Source organism: Prunus avium, chromosome 1, assembly GCF_965620075.1.
Source record: "Prunus avium chromosome 1, drPruAviu1.hap1.1, whole genome shotgun sequence".
NCBI classification, from domain to species: domain Eukaryota; kingdom Viridiplantae; phylum Streptophyta; class Magnoliopsida; order Rosales; family Rosaceae; genus Prunus; species Prunus avium.
Genome location: NC_142284.1, coordinates 11,575,264 through 11,601,004, shown reverse-complemented (window position 1 = coordinate 11,601,004; position 25,741 = coordinate 11,575,264). Strand labels below are relative to the sequence as shown.

General features: G+C 37.8%; 6 protein-coding genes across 11 annotated transcripts; 2 read left to right on the top strand and 4 right to left on the bottom strand.

Moving 5' to 3' along the window:
* Nucleotides 1-5,504: 5,504 nt before the first annotated feature.
* On the top strand, nt 5,505-8,053 carry LOC110746076 (uncharacterized). The gene is made up of 3 exons (XM_088255194.1): nt 5,505-6,647; nt 6,822-6,897; nt 7,030-8,053. The coding sequence occupies exons 1-3, from the start codon at nt 6,597-6,599 to the stop codon at nt 7,785-7,787; spliced, it is 885 nt and encodes a 294-aa protein (XP_088111320.1). The 5' UTR covers nt 5,505-6,596; the 3' UTR covers nt 7,788-8,053.
* Nucleotides 8,054-8,268: 215 nt separating this feature from the next.
* LOC110746082 (Protein phosphatase 2C family protein) lies at nt 8,269-12,670 on the bottom strand. Of its 6 annotated transcripts, none has more exons than XM_021946290.2 (5): nt 12,250-12,670; nt 10,206-11,393; nt 9,834-10,098; nt 9,256-9,379; nt 8,269-8,740 (listed from the first exon to the last, which is right to left on the bottom strand). In XM_021946290.2, the coding sequence occupies exons 2-5, from the start codon at nt 11,388-11,390 to the stop codon at nt 8,725-8,727; spliced, it is 1,590 nt and encodes a 529-aa protein (XP_021801982.2). In that variant the 5' UTR covers nt 11,391-11,393; nt 12,250-12,670; the 3' UTR covers nt 8,269-8,724. The 6 variants fall into 6 exon arrangements, with proteins under 6 accessions (XP_021801982.2, XP_021801980.2, XP_021801984.2 ...); XM_021946288.2 differs by having other exon boundaries at nt 8,270-8,740; nt 10,206-11,399; nt 12,245-12,669; XM_021946292.2 differs by having other exon boundaries at nt 8,270-8,747; nt 10,206-11,399; nt 12,250-12,669.
* Nucleotides 12,671-15,274: 2,604 nt separating this feature from the next.
* On the bottom strand, nt 15,275-17,767 carry LOC110746074 (threonyl and alanyl tRNA synthetase second additional domain-containing protein). The gene is made up of 8 exons (XM_021946278.2): nt 17,574-17,767; nt 17,233-17,379; nt 17,031-17,143; nt 16,746-16,838; nt 16,097-16,199; nt 15,931-16,005; nt 15,706-15,801; nt 15,275-15,560 (listed from the first exon to the last, which is right to left on the bottom strand). Exons 1-8 carry the CDS (start codon nt 17,664-17,666, stop codon nt 15,501-15,503), a joined length of 780 nt encoding a protein of 259 aa, XP_021801970.1. The 5' UTR covers nt 17,667-17,767; the 3' UTR covers nt 15,275-15,500.
* A 928-nt stretch (nt 17,768-18,695) lies between these two features.
* Nucleotides 18,696-20,104, top strand: LOC110746080 (putative F-box protein At1g67623). The gene is made up of 2 exons (XM_088246246.1): nt 18,696-19,029; nt 19,179-20,104. The coding sequence occupies exon 2, from the start codon at nt 19,185-19,187 to the stop codon at nt 19,947-19,949; it is 765 nt and encodes a 254-aa protein (XP_088102372.1). The 5' UTR covers nt 18,696-19,029; nt 19,179-19,184; the 3' UTR covers nt 19,950-20,104.
* Nucleotides 20,105-20,412: 308 nt separating this feature from the next.
* LOC110746081 (small ribosomal subunit protein eS21y) lies at nt 20,413-21,919 on the bottom strand. The gene is made up of 4 exons (XM_021946285.2): nt 21,766-21,919; nt 21,568-21,638; nt 21,334-21,466; nt 20,413-20,719 (listed from the first exon to the last, which is right to left on the bottom strand). The coding sequence occupies exons 2-4, from the start codon at nt 21,615-21,617 to the stop codon at nt 20,654-20,656; spliced, it is 249 nt and encodes an 82-aa protein (XP_021801977.1). The 5' UTR covers nt 21,618-21,638; nt 21,766-21,919; the 3' UTR covers nt 20,413-20,653.
* Nucleotides 21,920-22,510: 591 nt separating this feature from the next.
* On the bottom strand, nt 22,511-25,397 carry LOC110746079 (peroxidase 5-like). The gene is made up of 4 exons (XM_021946283.2): nt 25,328-25,397; nt 24,321-24,353; nt 23,882-24,081; nt 22,511-23,439 (listed from the first exon to the last, which is right to left on the bottom strand). The coding sequence occupies exons 1-4, from the start codon at nt 25,395-25,397 to the stop codon at nt 22,666-22,668; spliced, it is 1,077 nt and encodes a 358-aa protein (XP_021801975.2). The 3' UTR covers nt 22,511-22,665.
* Nucleotides 25,398-25,741: the final 344 nt, after the last annotated feature.

Here is a 25,741-nt window from a genome sequence, read left to right as displayed (position 1 = left end):
AAAGAGATTAATTTTAGAATATTAATTTTGGGTGGACCTGAGTCGTAAAGGACCTGTAATTATATTGTGCCGTTGATGTCTCGGCTTTGACTGGTTTATAGTGGAATGACGACAACACCCCTGATTGGGCGAAAAGTGGAATGTTACACAAATGGCGATCGATGTTTCCAGAGGAGGGTATTATGGGAAAATAAATAAAATGAAAACACAATTGATTTACTAAATTATAAAAAGCCGGCAGCGGGGCAGCCGTGCAATGCACTAGCGCCTTTCTGCTTTTTCCTCACCTTTCAAAATTTTATAGCCGTTCGATTATCATTATTGTTGTTTTTAGGGGGTTTCACTAAAACACCCAAAATGGGGGCTGAAATTATAAAAACACCCAACACCAAAAACACTTTATAAACACACCCAAAATCCATCATTACACACTCAAAACTCATTTATAAACACACCCAAAAAAATATACAATTGTTGATTTTGGGTGTGTTTCTATGTTTAAATAGTGTGTGGGTTTTTTTATAAATACATGTCTAGAATTGGGTTTATTTATAATAATCTATTGTTTTTATGCGTCTATAAAAGACTGTAATTGTTTATTATTTATAGAGATTAAGTAACAACTCATGAAGGCGAAACAACAACAAACTTTAGAGTAGCATTGGGCTTTAGCAACTTCCTATGCAATCCCATGAAGGCTTGAAGTAATTGGATAATTTGTGAGGAGGATAGTGGAGGTATGCGTAGCCCAACTTCAACCCAATCATGGTTTAGGGCCGCCAATGTCTTTTTAAGATTACGTTTTTGTTCTTGTCTCTTACGTTTGGGTTTTTTTTTCTTTTCTTAAGATGCCTTCTATGTTTTGAATAAAGCAAATTTTCCAACAAAAAAACACCAACACAATCATAAATTGGTCCCTTTATCTCACATTAGAGAGAGGCTCTCACTACTTATAGTTAGAACAATATTTAATATTATTTTTTTTGAAAGAAAAATTATTGTATTGGTTAGATTTCATGTGTGGGCCGGTTGTTGAGGGGATGTATATGACTTCTGTGTGAGCAAATAATCGTATGCTAAACAAGATGTCATGTATAATCAAAATTAAAAATTAAAAAAACCAACGACGTGGACTAAATTTTCCTTGATAAAGAGCGAGAGAAGATGCGAGAGTCGTTCTTTGATGAGGGTGCCATATATGAATCATGGATGTAGACTTTCATATTAGTCGCATGATTCATCTGAATCGCAACTTCACTTAAGTTTAATGAAATAATCATGTGGCTAATATAAAGGTCTACATAAGGAGTCTATATATGGCACTCTCTCTATAGAATTTCGCAAAGATACGGAGCATCTAATCAAGCATTAAATAAGGGTAGTTAAAATTATCACCCCAAAGCTAGTAGAAGTCACTTCCACTACCATGGTAATGAGAGCATGAGCTCTGCTTGAGTCCAAACTGCCCACGAATGCCTCCAATGCCTTTCTTTGGGCAAAAGCCATGGACAAGCTAGTCCAATGCGGGCCCGGACATCTGTCTAACCTTGGCCATGCCATACAAGGCTTAAGGGGATAAGCTCAACATGACATATCTTTATGCAGCACACCGCTAAAAGATGAGCTCAAATTTTAAATCTTGAGTATATCCTCAATAACTGTAGATGTGGTAATCAAGGAGATTATGCTTACTCACTTTGGGTAAATATCTCACACATTCCAAGTCAAACGATTAATTGACTTGACGTGCGCATCAACGGGTCTTGACACCCCCAATCCACATCGAACACGTAGCCTCCTACGGTGGTAAATCAACCACTAAATTACCAAATATAAACCAATCTCCATCTCTTGGAAAAGGGAATTGATCCTTGAACTAATAAACCCTAATTCTCTTTGTATAATCGTACTAATTTACGCATCAAAGACCCTTTGGCTCACACCAAATAAATTGGCTCACACCAAATAAATTGGCTCAAGGACTAACGATTGTCTTTCTTCTCTTAGTTTTTGGACATAGAGGACACGAAGACCAAGAAGTGAGTAATTTATCAGCCAAGCATTCTTCTTACGGCTAGATCCAATCTTCTGGTCCCTACGGAAAGAAAAAATAATTTCACGTTCTTCCTTTCAGGAAGGGAGGATTAGGAAAATCCTATTGATTGCAGCTTTCTCCAGACCTTCGGGAAAAGCATGAAAAATAAGGCTCGAATGGTACGATCCCTCCGTCACCCCATCTCAAGGCCGACAAATTAATTCCACACAAAGTCGAATAGTGAATCAAACAGTCAAAAAGTCAAACAGTAAACACTTCTTTGACATCTCCAAAACTTCAAAATTTTAAATTTAACTTGTTTCTCTCTCTTTCTCTCTCTCTCTGCACTTCCTCCCTCCCATCTAGAGGTGTCAAATGGGCCGTGCCGGATCGGCCCGTCCCATTTAAACTCGTGCTTTTAACATTTTCGTGCCGTACCGGGCCGACCCATTTAATTTATCGGGCCGTGCCGTGCCGGCCCATTTAATAAGATCATTAATCCCGACCCAGCCCAAAGCCCATGTCCATATTCAAACGGGCCGGGCCGGGCTCATGCTGTGCCCGTGCTCGTGCTCGTCCCATACTCGGGCCCAAGAATCAACCCATTTAATTTGAATTTTTTTCACTTGATTTTTTTTTTCCATTAGATAATTCAAATTATAAACATTAAAAATATAATTAGAGACAAGAAATTATGAACTATTTGAAAACATTAATCAATCAAACATCCAAACAATATGAAGGGGCGGAGGGCAAAAAATGTCCAACTCCGCAAAGTCCACTTGAACTTTTTATCTTTAAACAACTTATTATTTTATATGTGAAGAAATGTTTTGCTTTGATTATAGGAGAAGCGTATATGTCATATGTATTGATTAGATATCAAGTCCAATGTTGTTTAATTAATTTGTAGTTGATATGTTTAATTAACTAAGGACTCAAGTAATTTCCCTAAAATGAAAGACATCAAATATATGTTTATGATTTTTTTTTTTTTAAAAAAAAAACATATAAACAATGACATTAGATGTCAAATTATTGCATTTTGACTTTTTGAGAAGAAAAAAAAATGCTAAATGGGCCGTGCTTGGACCGTGCTTGGGCTTGTGCCATGCTTGAAGCGGGCTCGGGCCAAGCCCGGCCCATGTCGAGCCATGGGCCGGCCTGGTCCATTGGACCTATTTCTTGATCCCGGCCCGGCCCAAGTTTTCGTGCCGTGCCGAGCACAGCCCATTAATATTCGTGCTCGTGCCGTGCCGTGCCTCATTTAAACGGGCTGGGCTCGTGCCGTGCTGGGCCGGCCCGTCCCGTTTGACACCTCTACTCCCATCCCACTGACTCTCCCACTGAAACTCAAAAACCCCAAAACTCAAATAACACAAGAAATCGTTGCTGATCTCAAATGGCCGCCAACTCTTCTGATTCCTCAATCGCTCCTCTCCCTGCCGTTCCTCAGGAGATAACAAAAGAAGGCCAAGAGACCCAAGATACTGTGGTTGAAGAAAATGGTGACAAAGAATCAAATGTTTCAACTAAGGAGGTTGGAACTAAAGAAGCTGAGAGCTAGATAGGCTTTACCCTTGAGCATGCAGTATCCTCAATTTAAGCAGCTCTCTCTCTCTCTCTCTCTCTATGCAGCTTTTCTTCTACTCTCATTTGTGGATTTCCATTGCCAATACACACTGAATATGAGATGAATTACTTTTTCTTGTTTTAGGAATGCTTAATCAATTAATACTCATTATCGGTGTTATCGGTAATCAATGGGATCATGGGTTTCCATTAGAACTTGCATCCATGCTACCATTTCATGGTTCACAAATGCTTTTCAATTTGGATTTTTATAAGAAAAATAGATGCATTGTTGGGCGATCAGTCAGTGTTACAATTGGGTGCAAAATGCAAAGCATCAATTTTCCTTCGGTCCTTACTAGATTATGGTTTGTTCTTTTGAGTAATGTTAAAGATAGAGAACACATTAGCTAATTAGTGTTTTGCAAAACATAGCGTGTTTACTTAACGGTTTAATCCCTCAAGAATCCATCTTCTTTTTTCGCCCTCGTAGCATCTTTGGTCAGTTGTTTGTCCAGAAAATTTGTATCAACTTGTGAAAATGCAATTGAATTAGGTCAACAGTTGTTAATTAATGTTCTTTGCATGCAGATAGGGAGAAGTAGTGACACCATTTTGAAACTGGGGTTGTAACTTGTGAAGTTACCACATGTGGCTTTGACTCTTGGGTTGGGTCGATAGAGAGAAACTTACATATATAGGGGTCACTAGTCACTTGCGAGTGATATACTTAGGTCGATAAAAAGAAAAACTTACATACACCGGAGTCACATGACGAGTGATAGGAAGAGGGATATACACACCCTGTTGCAAGACGGTTTTTCTAGTCAATAGGATGGTTGGTGAGCGATCAACATTTTTCCTACTATCATCAATGCAATACAAATTACAATGGTATAAAATGAACTTCATGAATGCATGAGCATATATTTAGTGTTGTCGTAATGATTATGTAAGCCCCATTCATCAGCACTGGTACATGCAAAGCATTTTGATTTTAGCTTCCCTGAACGTTAATAATGAAAAGGAATTGGGGGTCGTTGGAATATTTATATCCAAAATCCAAAGGAGGAAATTAAATTGAATGTAGCTGTTTTTTTTTTCCTTTTCTTTACTGTTGATTGAATACGAGTTGTCTAGTCCTAGGTCCATTTATTGCTTTTGAGTTGCTTTATTTTCTGGATCTAAATTTGTTGTAAATACATAAATAAATGCTTTTAATCACTTGAGTTACAAGTTTCTTACGAGCCACTTTCCTATAATTTGTATTATCTTTGGTTGTTTTTTGAGAGGCTGTGGTTGTTGGTGGACAACTGAGCGGGTAGGTCTGAACTTGAATTCAATCTCCTTGGGAAGCAACAGATTAGGTGCTGTCACAAAAAGGACTAAGACCAAACTAGCTTTCCATTTACAGGCGTTGCAGGAAAAAAAGAATGCTAGTTAATTTTCTTATCCAAACTATTGTCATGTTTGCACCGTGGAGCCTGACATAAGTGCATGTGATCCACAAAGCTTTGTAGTTTGGGGCAAAAATATGGAAACATATCTGAGCTATATATTAGTTTCACCTTAAACAATCTTAATGTACTGAGTTATCTCAACGATACAATGACATAACATGTTGAACTATAAACAAAGACATATTGGTTTTGTACAAGTAAAACATCTAAATTACTACCCCTGCTTCTCTTGGAAATTATAATATACATCATTTTTCTTGAGAGCTAGAAGTAAAGATTGAGAAAAATAGGGGTATCTTTATGTCATTTTCTCAAGGATTTTCTGCGTCAGATTCTTAAGAACGCCATTCACTTTTTCGTTTAATTAAGGGTAAATTTGTAATTTTGCGGAAAATTAAATAGTGGTATTTTTTTTTTTGGGTCAATAAATAGTGGTATTAAATAGTTGTTTAAAAACAATATGAAAAATGATAAACAAAAATTTTAAAAAACATCCCTCATCTTCATCCCCAAACCCTAGCACCTCACCATCTTCTCATCGCCAGCCACCGCCACCCTACCCTCTCATGAACGCCCGCCTCCACCCCACCCTAGCATCGCCGCTGCCCATCCCCTCCTCTTTCTCTCTCCCTCTGTCTCTCTACCCCTCTATCTTTTCCCTTTCTCTCTCTCTTCCCCCTCTATCAACTTGCAAGTTGCTGTAGAAGAACCTGCTTTGCGACAGGCTCTGAACAATTTAATTGAGAGTGCATTATTGCATATGCATACTGGGGGAAAGGTAGAAATCGTGTCTACTGGAGCACCAACAGGTGGTGTTCTTGTAGTAATTGATGATGATGGGCCTGATATGCACTATATGGTAATAGTTTCAAACCTTGAACTATCTTCTATATACAAATGAGAGGGACAGAGACAGAGACAAAGAGAGCTTGGGGTTATGGGGAAGAGTGTTGTGTGTGTGCTTTAAGTTGAAAATGGTGATGGGGTTGGATGTGGTGGTTGTGGGTGAGTTTAGAATTTAGATGGGAGGGGCGAGAAAGACAGAGAGGGGCGTGGAGGGTAGAGATGCATCAACGGTGGGGCTGGGTAGGTGAGGTTTTTCATTTTATTTAAAATAAAAATAAAAATTCTTTAAATTACGAATTTACCCTTAATTTAGACGGAAGTTTGGATGGAATTTGAAAAAATGAACGGTAGGTCCTCAATTGGCGATTTTTAAACAATTGGAGTTCTTAATTTACTAAAAAAAACTGTTAAAGAGCTAAATTGACAATATACAAAAGAGGCAAAACTGCAGAAAATCCTTTTTCCCAAAAAAAAACTTTGATAGCTGAGCTCCTTGCAGCTTTAGATGTTACATAGGTGTACACATTGCGGACCACATCGTCCATGCTCTCTGCCACTACACTCTAATTGTCTCACTCAAAACTCGCCTTTTAATTTCCTCTTCCAGTCTGAACCTTCTTCTTCAGTGTCTTTAGCTCTCCTTCTAAGCTCTGGTAAATGCTGCTGCTAGCTCTCTCTTTCCAATGGCTTCCCTAGTTTCAGCTCAACAAGTCTCAGAATCACTCAAATATCAGGTACACTTCTCTGTTACATGCACAAAACAAGCCCATTTCTCCTCTTCATCTTTCCTTCTTTCTTGTTCTGCTGTTTTTCTGTTTGATGATGCATGAGTTTTTACTGTTCTTCTTTCTCTAGCTTGATATTTACCATTTTAGTCCTTAACTTTTACTTCTCTTTGGTTTTTCCAGACATGGGTATTGAGAGTTTCTATCCACTGTGAAGGTTGCAAGAGGAAAGTCAAGAAAGTTCTACAAAAAATTGATGGTACACATTTGGATGAAAAAGAAAAGAACTTTCTTTTTTGTTTGTTTTTAAAAAAAAAAATCAACAAATAAAAAAAGAGTTACTGTTAACATAAGATTTGGACTATATTTCTTTGACTAATAATTTCTGCAGGTGTTTACACCACAGCTATTGACTCACAGCAAAACAGAGTTACAGTCACTGGAAACGTCGACGTTCAGACCCTCATCAAGAAGCTGATCATGAAAGCAGGTAAGAAAGCAGAGTTATGGCCTGGAAATCTCACTGGCAAAGACCAACACTCCGTGAAAGCCAAGAACAAGGACAAACAGAAAGGCCCAAATCACAGTGATGAGCAGAACCCATGTGAGAAAGTTGGAGCGCTCAAGCTTAGCTCTGCCAAAAACAGAGCAAGTACTGCTACTCAGGCCGACCCACCTAAGGTTTCCGGTGATATTTCGCCGGAAATGACCGCCGGCGGCAAGGAATTTCCGGCCATGAAGCTTCAGAGCAGTGAAAGTGAGAAAAGTAGTGTCAGCAAAAAGAAGAAAAGCAAAGAGCCAAAAGATTATGAGAACAGCAGGGGGGGTAATTTGGGTTCTACAGGAGGCTCTGGTGCACCTGCAAGCAGAGGATCTCAGCCTCTGGATCATCCAGGTGATCGCAGCCATACATGTCAGAAGGCATACCTGTATCCGATGGATTACAACTCTCCTCTGGTGCATGTTGCGAGTGGCAGTGCAGGTGCTAGCATGAGCTTGGCTCCTAATTTTTATCATGTTCCATCACCACCGTACACGTGGGCAACAACTAGTCATCAAGAGATTGATGGGGTGATGAAGAAGGCAACATGTCTGGACATTTTGCAGATTTTCAGTGATGAAAATGCTAATGGGTGTTTTATCATGTGATTTTTGGCTTGCCTTTGGGCTTTGTTGAAAATTAGTGCAAGTCAATGTTAATAATAGAAGCAGAAGCAGCTGTAGGGAATGGAAGGTAGATGATTTTGTAACATGTAACACAAGAGAGGGACTTAGTAGGTAATGGGAGTAATCAGAACGGTTAAGACTTGACAAAACATGTAAGCACTAGTCCTTGATTAGTTAATTTCATGTTTTATACTAGATAAGCCAGGCTTCGCGTTGCTCTAAGTTTAGTGGTACTTTCTTTTTCTCAATATTCGAAAGTTCGAATCAACTGTATCCGTTATTTACACAGTTTACTAAAAATTCCAGCAGTGAAGAATAGTAGTGGGGTCTTATGTCCCCCCTAACATCAACAACATTTTTCTCTTTGCTTCACCTTTTTCCAGGGTAGAATATTCACTACAGGTTCCTCATTGTGAAATTTGGAAAATACAGAATATATTGATTCCCTTGAATTGCCATTTGAGATTCTAATAGAGCTTAGGTTAAAAAAACAGCATCACAACTAAGTTTATTAACATATTAGTTATGTGCCCCACAGACTTGAATATTTGCTAGAACATATTCTTTTGAAGTAGTGGGAAAAGGGAAACACTTTGACTTTGGGCCTTTGGCTGGGAATGATACACGAACCGGACGATTCATAAACAACAATAATATGATATGATTGATCTGAGCACATGAAAGACAACTTTGTGCTTGTGATTCTCATGTTGAATGAAGGCCACCCATTTTGGCACAGAAGTTCATGCCACTCATTTCTATTTGAGGTCTAAAGAAACTTAATTTTTTTGCTAATTATCTGAAGGACTTGTCCTGTCTATCATAAAAAAGAGGCATCCATGATCATCTCCAATTCCACAGTTCTATTGGTCATTGACAAATATCAGAAATCTGAAGCACACACTTGATCATCAGTGCATCATTTGCTTGTGGACCTAAACTCTTGTAGGAAGAAATCAATTAGGTAGCAGAAAAAACAACAACAAAAAATAAAAATAAAGAGTGAGCAATGTATCAACAGTAGTTCCACTTTCAGAATTGTGAGAGGCTGGTAAGCCAAAGAACAGATTTCAAGAGAGAGACTGCGATCACATTGACATAATTACAAGGAGGGAACAGATTTTTATAATCTTAAAAAGCATTTTACACTAAATTTTAATTTATTGAGAGCAATTGCTTCATATGGGATACATATATGCTTGCAAGTTTTGTGAACAATAATAAAGATTCAGACAATTATGTGCCTTCTTTGACAAGCCTCTCAAAGGATAATAAAGATCAGCAATTTGCAGATCAATGCAATCAAGTAGTTTTTGTCAAACAAAAATGGATAATGATAACGATCATTATAGAGCAGGAGGAAGGGCATATCTGATATCCAATATATACAATTTGAAACCTAAAACTAGAATGCCAAAAGTAAAAAATATTACACCGCAAAAAATCTTACACGCACGTTGATGCCTTCGTAGTACGCTGATTTGTACCCAGAATAATCACAATTACAGGTACATCATCATGATACTTCCTCCTCCTTCCTGCTGGAATATTCATTAATTCTTCCATACTGAAACCTGAAACAAAAATATAGTGCTTAAAAACCTGGGCAGTGAAAAATAATAGACTAGTTTATTGGCTACATAGACTAGTTAGTTTTTCAGTTAAAATAAAATTTAAACAACTCTGTACTGGTATTTACTTTTCTGAAAACGGTATACCAAATTCTGGAATCAAATGTGTATGCATGCCTTAGGGTGTGGTGCGGTGTGGTGTCTGGGCTGTATGATCAGTGTCAAATAACATCTTAGTTAAATTTGGTATAAAATGTTTCAATCAGTTATGTTGTCAGGAAGATATTTGTATCAAAGCTGGAGTTTTGTTGAGCCATCCCCAAAAGTGTTCTCTTCAAACAGTTCAGAAGAAGAAATTATGCGAGAATTTAACAAACAACATTTAAACTGAAACAACTTATAAGTAATTTGACTGGAATGACAACAAAATCTTCACATGAAATGTCAGAAGGTCTACCTGCACAATTGGCTGCTCTTACTACAAGCTGCTCCAGCAGAAACTTAGCTGGATCACCAGAGGGGTTGCTCAAGATATAGGAATGGACAAGCTTTACCGCCTCGTCATTGGTAAAAAAGTCAAACAAACCATCACTCCCAACTACAACAAAACAATCAGATTTTGATATTCTATGCACATTCAATGATGGTTGAGTGGAAACATATGGTGGGCTCATAAGGTTGCGAACTTGAAGAATTCCCATCAATGCGTCATTCAGTTTTTTCTGTAGGAAAATAGAATCAGTAACTAACCAGATAATGTCAGAGTTAATCTAAAAAAAATATCCAATTTGGCATTGGTACATAATTGTTAAACGGTAAGAGTAGTCACCTTTTTCAAGTAACCAACCCCAAAAGCTCGAGTGACCTTCAATTTCCCTTTTACTCTTCCAGCCACAATGGTCATGGGATCATCAGGATGATCACACAAAACTCGCATTCTTTCACCTTCGTCATCAACTGTATGACTATCCGTGAGCTGAATAGCTTTTAGCCTCTCACTCCCATTTATGAAATCACCATTACCATATGTTGCCAAAACAGCTCGGCTGTCACCTAAATTAAGTGTATACAAATCTTTCCCATGTAGAAGCACAACTAAAACACAAGAACCAACAGAAACCAAATCTGGGCGATCCTCCATTTCCTGCTCAACCATGTATAGAAAGTCATTCTCAGATTGACTAAGAGCACGTTGGAGGCTGTCAAGCACCCCATGCCTAAATGAATCGGTGGATATTTTTGGTTTAGCACATGGAGCATTCTTGGAGACATTGTCAACACTTGAATCCCTGTCTGTGTAAATTTGGGATAGAAATCTTTCTTCGTTAATAGTATTGCTATCATCTTCTATATATGGAAGGGACCCATCTAAATCTAGACCACTAGAAGCTTTGATGGATTCCTGACTTGATTCCCAGTCTAATAATTTAAAGTAAAACACGATGGTTTCATACAGTGTCCCAGCCAGAAAATCAGCTGCGTCTCTTCCATTAAAGCCATCATATATTGCACAAAAGAGCCACCCATTTTCTTCAGAACAGACAGCTTGAACCCTGTCTTCACCAGCAGCTCCACCTGCCACTTGCACTTCCATGGCATTAAGAAAACCTTCACTTCTGGAAGGAGGACTCATGGATTTCATTAAGTAAGAATCAGAATCAGGTGTAGATGGACTGCAACTTAAGTTTGACATACTACTCTGAAGAGAAGATGATAGTATGTCCAACCTTGAAAGAGTTGGGGAAGAGGGAACCCTACGAAATGAATTAGGGGAGTCCCAACTGGGAAGTATTTCTGCCCCTATCAAACCATTACAGATATTTGTGTTTGCCAGAGTAGCATTGGCACTTAAGGCAGCACCAGACAAGCAAGAGAAACTACTGTTCCTTCGGAGTTCAGGTAGGGTTTCATATTCATCAGAATCCTCACAAGAACTGTCTCTGTTGCTATTGCATTGATAGCCAAAGCTTACTTTTAGTTCTCCTTCAGGTTTAATCATAATTCCTCCTCGCATGGTCTATAGCTGAAAAAAGACAAACGTTTAGGTTATTCATTACCTCAAACATTTGTAAGAAACTTGGAATTGATCTGATCATATTTTATTGCACAAATACCAAATTTTCTTCAAATATCATGAACATGTAATTGAATCCAATCTTTTTCCAAAGTCCATTTTTAGAGTAATATCAACTAAACAGATTGGTGATGATGATGTAAAACGTGTGTTCTTTGTGTTGGGTGTGAGAGAGTGAAACACTGAAAGGGAAATTTTGTGTGCTATAAGCCACAAGAATACGCGTGTTCAAAACCAAAAGAATAACACACACAAAGAAAAGGAATTAAATTTATCTGATCAACTGAACGTGGAGCTTATGGAGCCTTGCAGCTCTAGTGGTCAAGAACATTTACACCAAGGCCAGAGTTTGAAACGCCCTGCCCTTTGGCCTCCAAAGGGAAAGAGACTAAACTTGGAGCAATCCCCTTTGGGCTCCCTTGGATAAGAAAATAATTACAATTCAAAAACAAAAGGCAATCCTGTATGAGAATGCACCTTTTACTACACCAAAAGATCGATACTTGGCTATATATGTAAGGTTCAAAAGTGATTCCTTCCAACGCAACAAAAACCAACAAAACCAACAGGGTGAAAGAATAAGCAAATTCAATCAAATACAAGGTTCAGAAACAGAGCAAAGATAGTTTAAACCAGACGCAACAACCGTCTATTAAGAACCAAAACAGTAAGCTAAAACTGAATCAAAAAACAAAGAAACAAAAGAGAAACAATCCAACAGTGACAAAACACACAACATAATCATGCATTATCATACAAAAACAAAACAAACAGAGTTATGATTCGAAACCCACCTCACCTTATTTGTCTTCAACAAAGAGGCGCCCACAGGAGAAATGGAAACAAACCCAGAATGTGACTTGTGCTATGTAACTTATATATACAAAGAGTGATGGGTTGTTGTATAGTAAGAGGGAGTGTTAAAGGGTAAGACTTTGGAAAGAAAAAGCAGAAAAGCACAAGCAAGAGCAGATCTGAGAAAGAGAGAAACCGAGAAAGAGATAGAAAGAGGTAGTGGAGAATCTGTATCTGGGTGGTACATAAAAGACGAAGGGAATGGATGGTGAGGAAGGGTCTTTGCTGAATTTAGCGGAATTTCTTTGGCTGGCGTTTTGGCTTTTTGTCTATTCGCTCCTACCGGTAATGCCGTTTTCCCAGTTCTATTTGAACTCTATCGATATTTTGCTTCCTTCCTGCTATTATTCCTTTCTTAACTCTCTTTCTCCAATCTTTCCCTTCCCAAAAAAAACAAAAAAAACAAAAAAAAACGAAAAAAGAAAAGAAAATAAACTGAAATATCTCCTCCAGATAATATTGTTGTTGTTGTTTTTTTTTTTTTTCAGAAAAAGAACATTTCATTGAAATAACACAATTCAAAATACAAGTAAAAAAAAAACAAAAACTGGGTCTCGGTGATGCAACCTCGTAATATTATTGTTATTAAGATTGCCTTTTATTTTTTTCCTTTTATTTTAATTAAAGTTTTATTTATGGTTACAGATTTATTTAAATGGTTATAGATTTTTTGGAGTTATATTTCCATACAAGGTCAGGAAATTAAATAAGGTCGAATTATTGTTTTTTTGGTTCTAAGGGTGCCGAAACTCAGAAATAAAACTATATATACAAACTTCTGGCTCTAGCAACCCCACTCAAATTTTCCAGTAGATAATGTCCAAACCCTGCAGGCACACCCTCCCAAAATCTACACCCCAAATCTAGTTTTGAATAAGGTCAATTTTGGTTTGTTAACATTGACATCATAATTTGCACTTAGATATTTCGTTATTATAATTTTTCCTTCTTTTAAGGATCACAGCTAGACTACAATTGTGTTTATATACCCATTGGATTTTGTTATTATAGTTTTTCCAATTAAATAATTCAATTGGGCTGATGAGCTCATAAACAAAAATTAAGCATAAAAAAGAAAGCTCTTAATTTGAAGATAATTTCTTATTAGCAGTCATTTGCACACCTTTTTTTTTTTCCTTCTTTTCTCATTTGGGTAAATTTAAACTTCGGGTTAAGTGTTTAAGGTCAACCAACGTCTCAATCAAATGATCTATTTGGGTTTGCTAATAGTTCATGAGATGTTATAGTGGCTGCTACTGTCGACCAAAGGTCCATATGAAAGAAAGAAAATGGCTTTAAACTTCCCCAATCAAACCTTCTGTGTTTTAAGTGGATTTGACTTGGCCAAACGCCGCTGAGAAAAGCAGCAGATTTCAACCGCAAAGAAAGCTGAACCACCCCAAGAAAAAGAGACAAAAGAGAGTGTTTGACCGGAAAGAAAACAAAACCAGAAGTGCGTACCAAATTTTTTTCATTTATACATTTCCGATGATTTCGTCGTATGCAAATTTACGAAAAAGACCTAAAGAATATGGACCTCAAATAAAAATATTTTATTTTCCATGCATTTTTTTCCAGATGTGGATTGTGGACCACACCGGTAAATCTCCTTGTACCCCAGCATATGCCTTGCAACTTCCAGCAGCCGAATAAAATTTCCAAGTGTTGATCGAAACTTGAGGCCGAAGGTCAAACTATGAAATCCAAATTTACGATGGCGATGCTTTTGGCCTCGGCATGTCTGAGACAAAGTATGCTCCTTGTCTTTGCCAAGGAACTTTTGGGTTATTCGCATCAATGGTCCCTCAACTATACCCGTAGTTACACTTTGGTCCATCAATTCAATTATTAGTTGCCGGGGTCACTCAACTCTGTGTTTCGTTGCACCAGCAGTCCTTCTGTCAAGTCTGTTAAATTTTCTGTCAAAAGTGAGGGTAAATTTGGAAATTCATCCACAAGAATCAAATAATAAATAACCAAAAACTACCCACCTTATAATCATTTATCAAATACTATCTATAAATACTGTCTTATTGCCTATTGAACACTTTTTATCACTTTTTTCTTCTCTCTCAACTCTCTCTTCGCTCTCTCTCTCAGCTCCCTCTTCGCTCTCTCTCTCTCAGCTCTCAAAGTTTATTTTCTCTTTTGTTTCTTGCAAATCAATCTCAAGCACTCAATCAAAAAGGTTTGTTTACCCTTTCTTGGAATGAACTTGGTTAATTGATGATTGTTTCATGCCTCGTAATTGATGATTCTCTATGTCTGGTTTTGGGTCTTTTGATTTCCACCTAAATTCCCATTTCAATCCCTTCATTTCTTTTTTATTTTGGGCCTTTCTTTTGTGATTTGTTCTTCTGCTGGGACTATAAGAAGCGGAAGAGCAAGAGCTCTTCTTGGGTCTTTTCTGCAGAACCTGGTGGCTTGGCTGTTAAGATTGCATCTGGAGGTTGATGATGGAGTTGAGCTTTGTGGGTTTCGCCATTGTTCTACACCAATGGTTTTGGATCTGTGCTTGTTGAGATGGAATCTGACGGTGGAGAATTTGTCATGTGTCGGGAGTGAAACAAACCCCCAAATTGAAAACTGCAGAATGAGCACAACACGAAAACTACAAACCAGCCCTTGAACGACTGAGCTGGGTATGAAGGCTTGGAGGCGGCTAAGGTGGGGGAGATTGGAGGTTACGATGGCAGGGTTGGAGGCTGCTAAGGTGAAGAAGGCTAACTGAAAAGTCAGATTTGCCCCTCACGAATCTATGAGATTCTCACAGATACTTGCCACGTCATCATTTTAAACGGAAAAAACTAACAGACTTGACGGAAGGACTACTGGTGCAACGGAACACAGAGTTGAGTGACCCCCGCAACTAATAATTGAATTGATGGACCAAAGTGTAACTACGGGTATAGTTGAGGGACCATTGCTGCGAATAACCCGGAACTTTTTTTTCAACTTTACAAATCATGTACCTTGAACCTTATTATCCATTTGAGGCTTTCCACATTAATATCCACATAAAATAAACGATGAGTTCTATGTATATAAACAAAATACAAGCACTGCTTCACCTTTTCAAAAGTCATATTGTCAATTGACTATCAACACACAACAGCTAGCTCATCCAAAAATACGTCACATTTTAGTAGTTCCAGACCTTTGTATCGATGAGGGTGTAAAATGTTACACCAAGAATTAGGACCCAACATTGTAAAAGACCTTTGTGGATCCTTTCTTTGTTCGTATTTGAGAAACCTGAACAAGCAACAAAACACCTCACTTCAACGACGGAAATAAGAGCAGACCAACAGATTCTTACTTTATACACTCAGTTCATGCTCATGATTGAGAAAAATTGTGAACATCGATTTATAAAAATGTTGAAGCGAATGGATCTTACCGTAAGACTCTTGATCTCTGAAATATCAGAAACATGGGTACCACCACACGGACAGCCAGGACTGTCCCCTAGCTTCACAATGCGAGGAGTGCTGCTCTGGAAGAGATCGGAGATGCAACAAAGTAAAATCGCAGTTATTAGTTAGCACTCAACAATTTGCAGCACTAAAATTTGAAAGCTCCTGCATGTTCATGTATATAAAACAGGCCTAGTATAAGGAATAACCTTGGGAATGTAATCGGGAAGGAAATCACCACACAGTTTACACGCTTCTTCATATGGTAACAAGGCAGCAGAAACCTAAGAGAAATATAGTAAAGCATTAGACCCAAATCCCATACTACCAACCAACCAAGCAACTTTAAATAAATATTGCAAGTTTGCAACTCACTTTCCCTCCTCTAGATATTAATGCATTAGCTTCTAGCTCCAACTCCTTTTGCTTACTTTCCATATCTTTTTGTGGAACGGTGCCTTTGTATTCCACATATGGCCTGGCAAGAAGCACATTATAAGTACTAATTTCAACCAAATTACAAAGGATTTCCAAACGACAACATTGTGTCTCAAATAACAGAAGTTGTTCACATATTCAGGATCATTGTGCTGCTTAAGGCTTTGGGGCTGTTGCTAAGCTTAAGAGCAAGGACCATTGTTCTGTTAGGTGGAAAAAATTTAGGACCTCACATTTCCCATATTTGGATTGAGAAGAATTGTGTCTTTTAAAAACAGCTCATAACTTTTTAAAGGGTTGTTGTCGTCATAGACTCTGCTCAAAAGCTGCCGCCTATGGAATGTAAAAAGAATTTCATGAACATCGTCGTCGTCAACAGTGAATTTGATACAAACACAGAAAGAGTATAAGGGAAGGCGAGGACGCAGCGTGGAGTGGGAGGAGAAAATAAAGAGGAATTGTAGAGGCTAGCTTCTCTATTAAATAGCTTAACGAAGAAATCCTCTTGCAGAAGCAGAACTAAAGAAGGAATATACCCACACTTTTTAATCCAAGAATTAGACAATAAAGCAGAACAAAATCATACCCCTGAGGGAAATGGTAGCCTTTGGTTGGCTCTAAATCACCCAATCCCACATTTCTCATACATGCATCCAGCAAATGCCCAGCTGAGTGAAGCCTGCAAAAAACAATTGCACATAATGATTAAAATATGAAAAATGAATCAGCAAGTAAGCAATCAAACTTGCTCAAAAACTTAACATGGCCTATAATCAACACAACACAAGCAAGTTCCAAATTTCTCCACACAAAAAAAAAAATCATAAATTTAACTAATCAAATGAGCCTATTTCTTTGTGTATATGGGTACCTAGAATTTAGCTTGCGCCTAGCCTCATCAACACGCAAGAACACCTCTTTCCCTTTCTCAAATTTTGATTCCATTTCCTCAACAGAATTTTCAACAAAACCGTAGTGGTAAACCTAACCAAAATTGAGTGAAGCACCAATCATAAAGATAACCTTTTTTTCATAACAAAAATAAAGAAAATATTAAAATTTTGATTACTTACTATTCCGTCTTTTGACCGTACATCTTCTGCTACGAATTTGAGACAGGAATCTGCGACGGCGATGAAGCCTGTGTCGGCAGGTTGGCCACCACCTTGTGGATGGAAAATCGTACGGTCCAATACCAAAGCGGTTCGTCCATCTTCACCCTTCAAAACCACAAAGCACACACCACAATTCAATTAGTGATTTTCGATTTTCGTTTAACGAATGGCACTAATTTTTCTCTGAACTTTCTCGGAAAACAAACAGAAAGGAATTAAAGCCCTAAGATTTTATCAGAGAGAAAGTGAAGCTGAAAAAGAAGAAGTATGTGAGACTGAAGTGAAGAAAAGGAACTAACTTTGGATAAAGACAGCACTGTGGCTTTGGACTGGAGCTTCCACATGTCGTCGAAATAATCGAGCTTCGTGGGGATCAAGCTGCTCGAAGCCATGGCTTTCACAGAACACCGATTTCAAAACTGAGTCACTACCGCGTTCAGAACTCGGAAATCGTTGCGTAGCAATGACGGCTCTATATAGAAGGTCATGTTTGAACTTTTGACCATTAATTACGTAGTTGGTTTGTTGTACAATTTGACTAAAGTGGATGTGATCATCCCCACAAAATCCCTCGCCGTAATTTAGATTAAATTAAAATAAAATATCATTTATATTGTATAAAAAAAATTACAAATTATAATTATAATGTTATAATGAAAATAACATTTTCTTTCGATTCATATAGTAAGAAAATTGTGTGTTATATAGATATAATATAGTTATAATGTTGATGATTGAATGAGCTGAAGCAACCCAATTGGTGAGACTTGTCAACCTGCGCACATATTTTTGAGAAGAGCTTTGTGACCATATTATGTTTATGCCATATTTTTTTACAAGATGTTCAACGTTTTGGTTGTCAGCTTGTGAAGCTTTTTCAGCAGTTGAGGAGTGAGTTCTGATATGACCTAGAAATTTAAAAGAGGAAAATGTTTCACGCTATGACTTGTGTTGCAATTGATGTTAGCACAACTCTATTAAAATTCATCGTTGACACAGAATGTGTTGGGGTTATTGACGAGTAGTGGATGCATGGCCTAAATTAATATCGGTCATTGATGAATGTGGATCTCATAATGAGCATAGGAATCCCATATAAATTGAGATTGTGTTTTCTTTTTTCTTCAAAAACAAAAACACAAAAATTTGCAAGAAAAGAAAGAGATAGATTTTCATTTGTTCAGACTTAGTATTTAATATTATTAGTAATCAGGCCGCCCAACGAAGGCATGTCATGGTATTGGTCGGTCCAGTATATTATAATGTTATTAAACAGTCCTAATTAGATAAGTTAAGAATCTAGTATTATTAGTATGCAAGAAAACCAATTTAGCCAAGTTAACCACCGCCTTAATTTTGTTTTAGGAAATCCAATTTTCATATGACTTCGGTGTTTCTTGTCCTAACCCTACAAGGGTTTGTGTTTGTGTCTGATATATAATCACACGTACGTACATTCCTCTTTTATTTTGCATGCTGGTGTCGGTTGTCCCATGTCTTTGGGGAAGTCTTCTGGTTTCAGTTTTTGGTGTTTTTTTTTTTTTTTGGGGGTGGTGAAGAACTGGGATTCATAAGACCAGAGCGCAAATAACACGCCAAACTTACAAGAAAAACAGTATCCAACTTGAAAGGACTACCAGCAAACGGCAAATTGGAAAGCAAAAACGACGTCGCGTTAGGAAGCAGAACAACGTCAGGCTGTCCAACTCTGATCAGGAAGCTTATTTAAGCTTATTTTCACCGAAATAATTTGTGGTTTCTCTCTACCTCCATGTTTTTGGCTTTCTTTTTAGTTTAATATATTCTTGAGTTTGCCAAATTTAAGGGTTTTTATTTGCCCTTTTTACAAACATATGGAAGCTTTAATTTGTTCTAATGAATAACTAGAATGTTCTTGTTATCAGGCATCAATGGCGCCTCTCACAAGGTCAATGAAGAAGAAAGCAGCAAACAGCAAGAGTCGCATCATGCAATCTCTTCCGAAGGAGCTTTTGGTAGAAGTTCTTGCAAAGGTGGCTTCGAACTCTTTCAACGATCTCTACTCGGCAAAGTTAAGCTGCAAGGACTTCAACAAAACGGCTGAAGAAGACTACATATTCCAGTGCGTTGACATGAGCAAATTCCCATTGGATTCTTGGAGGTTTGACGACAAATTCTCCAAATTTCTGAAACGCTGCAAAAAGTGCGGCAACGTGGAGGCCTTGTACCGACAAGGGCTTCGAGATCTTTTCAGAGGCAAGAGGGTGCAACAAGGAATCATGTGTCTGAAGAAAGCAGCCTCGAAGGGTCATGTAGAAGCGACGTATGTTTACGGCACCATCTTGGTGTGTTTCGGGGGAGAGGCGAAGCAGGAAGGCCTGGAGCTTCTGTATTCTCTCAATCATTACAAACCGAAAGGATTCAGCGTGAGAGAATGCAGGGAGAGGGTTAAAGGACTTGTTTGGAACATGTGGTCTGACAGGAAGGTGGTGGGTAAAATTGTACAAGCCCGCCATGAGAGTGCCGTTTCGAAAACATGCAGCGACTGTGGAAATAGACAGGAGGTTTTCACAGTCGAGCGAGGATGGGATCCTCTTGATCATGAAAATTTCAGCAGCTGCAATTCCTGTAGGTGGCATCAAGAAGTAAATATTTTCTGTGATATATTAAACGACAGTTGCACCCCTCTGTATTGAATGGATTGATGTGTATGGATAGGATGCGTAATCCACACCAGTTTCTCTGTTGCACGCTAATGTTTTTGTAAGGGCAACATTTGCCCACATGGCATTCTAAATTATTGGGGTGATCTTGTAAACTTTAGATAATCAGTAAGCTCATCTGCAAGCTATTTAATCAATTTAAAACTCACCAACGTTTGAATGTTAGATTCTCCCAATTTCTATATGATTTCCTAAGCTATTTGATCAATAACAATACCAGTTTTTTATGTCAACACATGAATCTTTACAAGCAATTAACAGCCCACAAGAGATAATAAGCAAAGGCAAAGGCAGAGGGTGGTAGCTTAATTTGTGCCACTGGCAAAAGCAGGCACAACAAGCAATAGATATGAATTGCCGACTACAAATCTTTAGTCACAAGCTCTCAAAACATATACTGCCCTGGACTTCAATCATCATGCATTACCAGTGTAAATAGCGACGTAAAGCAGAGGCATATATTTAAAATACTCCAAGGAGTAAAAGTTTCACTACTTCGCAGTCAAAAGAACAGCCCAATTCAAGAACACCAAAAAGTTGGGAGCTAGTTGCAACATTCACTACTAATTGGAAAAGAAAAACGCTCAAGATAATATATTTTAGTTCACTAAAACAACACTTCCATTGTCGATAAGAGACGTCCAGAAAAGAAACCACATAAGAAAAATCATCTCTCTCTACTGTTGTTTAACTTCAGATTTCTTCTTCTGCCAGAGACGGTCCAGACCACTGTCAGCCTCTCCCTGAAAAATAAAAGAAATCATGCAACGAATCAGAACTGGAACCAATGGGCTCCCCAAAGTGAAAAATTTATGAACTCAAAAAAGCGAACACAACATTGTCATTAAAGAACCATTCAAAAACCTAATTAACCGACCCCTCATAATCTAAACTTTATTAGAAGCATGGAAAATCTTAAGACAACTAAGTTTACAAAAGTTTAGATGCTTGTGTGTACTATTTGGGGTTTTCGGTTTGATTATGGGATCCCAACATATGTTTGTGTTTACTTGGCTCTTCTGATATTCGATTCGGTAAAAGGCATCCTCGAATTAGAAGTGAATCCATAGTGGTTGAAAAAATTCTGACGATGTAAATGCAACTGCTTGCTAATGTAATGAAGAAACTAAGTGCTGAGATACGCATCCAACTTGAATGATTTGTATGTTATTTTCCTCAGAGTCAGGATGAGAAGTGCAGTCTACAATCATTCTACGAGATTAATCTTAATGAAAAGACAACAGAATCAATACCCACAATCATTCTACATTCCTATTAGCATATACACTTACAATATGCTAAAAAAAAACACAAATATTTACCATAATAGTACTGAAATGAAAGAAAGAAGATGAACCTGAGCGCGGACATAGCCACAGAGAGCGAAAGTGGAGAACTGGCCAGTGTAGATGCCATTCTCATCCAGATGCCCAATGTTAATCTGAACAGACGCGTGGTCCTTTGAAGTGATCAGCCTGTTTGTGGCCGAGCTGCATCCAAACACCACAAAATTTTAGCCCAAACCCTAAAAATCACAACCACACAAACAAAACAATGATACAAAAATTTCAATTGCAATAAGATTTAATACCATTTCCTGGGAATGTAAAGCTCAGTGATTTGTCCCTCCTCGTTCTGCATATTGTCGATTGAGTTGAAACCCTAAAAATCCAAATCCAACGAACACACAAACAAATCTCAATTTTCTCAAATCGGTGGACTGGTCGGATGATGGATCACTGATAATATTTTTGAAAGATTCAGAATGTAAGGAAGAGAAAGAATCTACCTTTGAACAGAGATGAGATTGAGAAGTGGTGGCGGCAGCTGCTGAACTGTAGTGCTCTGCGTTCGTTAGGGTTTTCTAACTCTGAAGGGGTTTTTGGTTTTATATGAAATGTGAAGCGAGAACTGGTGCTGCGCTAACTATAAACTGGGCCTACCAGAGAACTTAAAAAAAAGGTCGGGCTTCTCCAATTAAAAGCCCATCTTGACCACATCTTGAATGGGCTGATTGTATAGAAGTTGCTTCTAACTTTACCATGAATTTAAGAATAATAATAAAAAATCAAAATTAAATATTTTAAAATTCAAACATCAAATTATTTATTTAAATTTATGATTTTAAAATAATCAATTTTATGTTAGCGGACTGTTAAATGAGAAACCCAAATTCGAATATTCAATTATAATTTTTATTTGACAAAGTGATATTGTACTCTCCAGGAATGAAGATTGAATTCAAGTGCAAAAGGGTGGACACATTGTCTTAGTCAATTGACTTAACCTATATGGGGAAGGAGATTCAACTCAGATTCAACACGCTACCTTAGCTAATTGGTATAACTCATATTTACGAATCAATAATGTTATTTGTACCATATTTATTAACTATATTAGAGAGGTGATAAGCAATGTAGTCAGTAAATATGGTACAAATAGTGTCACACGACAAGTAAGATAAACTCTTGATTAAACCTCACAAACATGTAACTATTATATCAAACAAACTATAACATACACGTCCACAATCTCAAATCAAAATGAACTTCCCAAAACAAGGGGAACATGCCCAAAATTGAAAAAACTCAAATTAAATTACATGGCTCTTAAAATATAAAATTCTAGTTTGAAATAAGATTTTGAGCGAGCACTACGTAGCCAGGCAGGCACACACAACAAGAGCTTCCTAATTCACAGCCCTGCAGTTGTTCCTGATTTCTCCATTTCTCCCCACCATCACATCAATGGAACCCATCTTCACCATTGCAGCGGCAAACTTAGAGGCCCATGCACCTGGATGGTTCCTGTTGTACTTCACCATCTTCCTCGTCAACCCACTGCTCCAAAGCTCCTGATCAGAAGCCAAAAGCCCTCTGTGGCTCACCAAGTTCTTGTAGTAGTTGTTATCAAGCAGAGCCGGCGTTGAGGGATCAAAAGCCACAACTGGGTCAACAGAATCTGTCAAATTCCGAGGCCTTGGGCATTTAGATTTCAAAGTTTCAGCATAAGCCGCATCCATCGAAGGGTCTTGTGGAAATCTTGCACTGAAAGAGTAAAGCCTTTTGGAGAAGGCAGAGCAATGAGAATCTCCAATGGAGTGAGCTCCAGAGAGCGTCACCATTTCCTCCATTGACAGCCCTTTTCTTGCAAAGTTGCCCCTCAACTCTGTCGAATTGAAAAATGCACCGGGGAGATTTTCGGCCGCTTCGTCGATCAACGAAGCCAAGCCGTCGCGCCTTCCGCCAGGGACAGCATAGAGGAGGCCGCCGGCACCAAAAACGCTGTCTCTGGCCGCGAAGGCGATGATGTCTGCGCAGGAAACTGTGTTTGGGCATTGGGCTTCTATCGCCGCCTTGGCTTCGTCTATCACCTCAAAGCCTTGGACGCCTTTGTTCATCGTGCTTTCTTTCTCTGCTGGGATTCCCGGCTTAGAATCAAGCAGAATAGAAGCTTCACAACCCTGCATAATATTATTAAACACGATCGCATCTGTCATACTCTAAACTTAGACCATAGTTTTTTTAAAAAAATACGAAAAGAGAAAAATAAAAATATGTAGGTGTATTATTCGATAATATTTTAAAAACTCTGATAAAAATTCGGCCCCTATATAGTGTTTTAATATTATTCATTTATAATTTTTATGTATAGTATATTTATTTATATAATATGTGACTTTTATCTGTATTTTTCAAAAATTAGTAACAAATGTGTATTCGCGCTTGTATTGTACGTTTGATTTTTAAAGTATATATATACGTGAACCTACACATTCCAAAAAACAAATATAGGACCAATGGTCATAATCTAGGCAATCAGTCTGGTAAAGAAAGCATTTTTGTACGAATGAAAATATAATAAATATTTTGCATATAATAAGAAAATGATCAGAAGTGACATACCCTTACAAAACAGTCGTGGAAATGGAGTCTGATGAGGGCAGCAGCCATGGCAGGATCTGCGGCAAGTGCCTTAGTGACTGTATTTCTGACCATGGTCTCAGCCGAGGGGCATGCAGTCTGGTAGAAACCAATCTTCAAAGGCACAGAGATGGCTGGTTTGACTAGATCTAGAACCACTGCCATGATGATCTGCAACAAGGCTAAGGAAGTAAACAATAAGCTTGCCATTTTGATCTGATTGAGCACTTGAGGCTGGCTTGCGCGTAGTGCTATTTATAGAAGCAAGTGTGAGGAAAAAAACCCATACTGGATTAATTTATATTTGAAACCAGACAGCAATTGCAGTGAGCAAGACTGAAAATTATAGTAAACAAGTCACAACATGCAAATAAACAATTCAGAGGCGTGTGCTCCCCCTACACTACTCCTTTACATAAACTTAAAACCAGGACTAGATGGACAAATGTGAAAACTATAATCTAATGACCTAGCAATGCCACGGCTTTTACCTATTTTAGATACTATCATGTTTGGAGGGCCATATGCTTAAAATTATGGGAATTTTTTTTTCTGCAATCTATGTCTATTCTCTATAGTAAAGGAGGTGAGAAGATAAGGAGCGGGGCGGGAAGGAATATTTTTATAATTCAAAAGTATTATCTCATGTTTGATGCTGCTTGAGATTTTGGACTATTTTTCCAATTTAATTGTATTAGTTTATGTCAATGGGCTCTAGGTTAGTTAAAAAGGGTCCTGATTTACAGACCAGAGGTCTCAGGTTCGAATCTCCACAACATCATAGTTGTGCTCAAGTCGAATTTTCAATATACCTCCCACCTAAGAATTGAATTCCTCGAAGATCAAAAATTGAATTCCTGATTTTATACGAGCCTTATTTACTTTTTAATTCTTTGATGTGGAATAATAAACGCATAAATCCTTTGTAATTGGAATTATTCTTAATTAGTAAACACAGTATGAGTTCCAACCAATTGCTAACCCCACCTAAAGAGGAAGTTCAGCATAAAAAGATGGTTTTAAAAAGGCCCATAGTAAAGAGCTAGCTAGACGGTCAACAGCCCACAGAAAAGAGCTAGCTTTTGTTCTAAGTTGGCAACTAGAGCACCCAACGGTTCAAATGACTTTTCTCTTTTCCCTGAAGTTCTCGGAGATTTCCTTCACTCACATTTTCCGTGAATCTAATATGGTGGTAGATGCTTTAAAGGACATCATTATCAGCACTCCTGTATTTGGTTTAGTCATTTTCCGGTAGATGTTAATTATATTGTATGGATATGTTTGGAACTAAGATCCCTAGGGAATCTCATGTGTAATTTTTTTTTGGATTTCAAAAAAAAAAAGTTATGTTTTTCACATTCAAGATACAGGGATTTAGAACATTAATATACAAGCATCCCCACTTGTTGAGAGAAACTCTCATCTAACCGGGATAGCACTTTTTACTATCCCTAGCCAATAACGCAGTGACACGTAGAATAACTTTTTCACATGTCATTGTGTTATTAGCCGAAAATAGCAAAACAATGTTATTCCCGTTATAGGTAAAAAAAAATTCCCACTTGTTAGAGCATGTCCACCAATGAAGGCTAAGGCAAGGCAAGGGCTGCCACTATTCACATGAATAGTGGCAGCTTTTGCCTTAGTTGGCTCCACCCTTGGAAGGCTAAGGCAAGGGCAAATACTATTCATTGTACTTTATTTTCTATTTTTTTATACTTTAAACCATTAATGTTGATAAGCTTTTCATATAATATTTTCGGTTGCCACGTGTCACTATTTATTATAAATTTATCACCTAAAATTTTAGATAAAATTTTCAAATTAAATTTTCAGATAAGA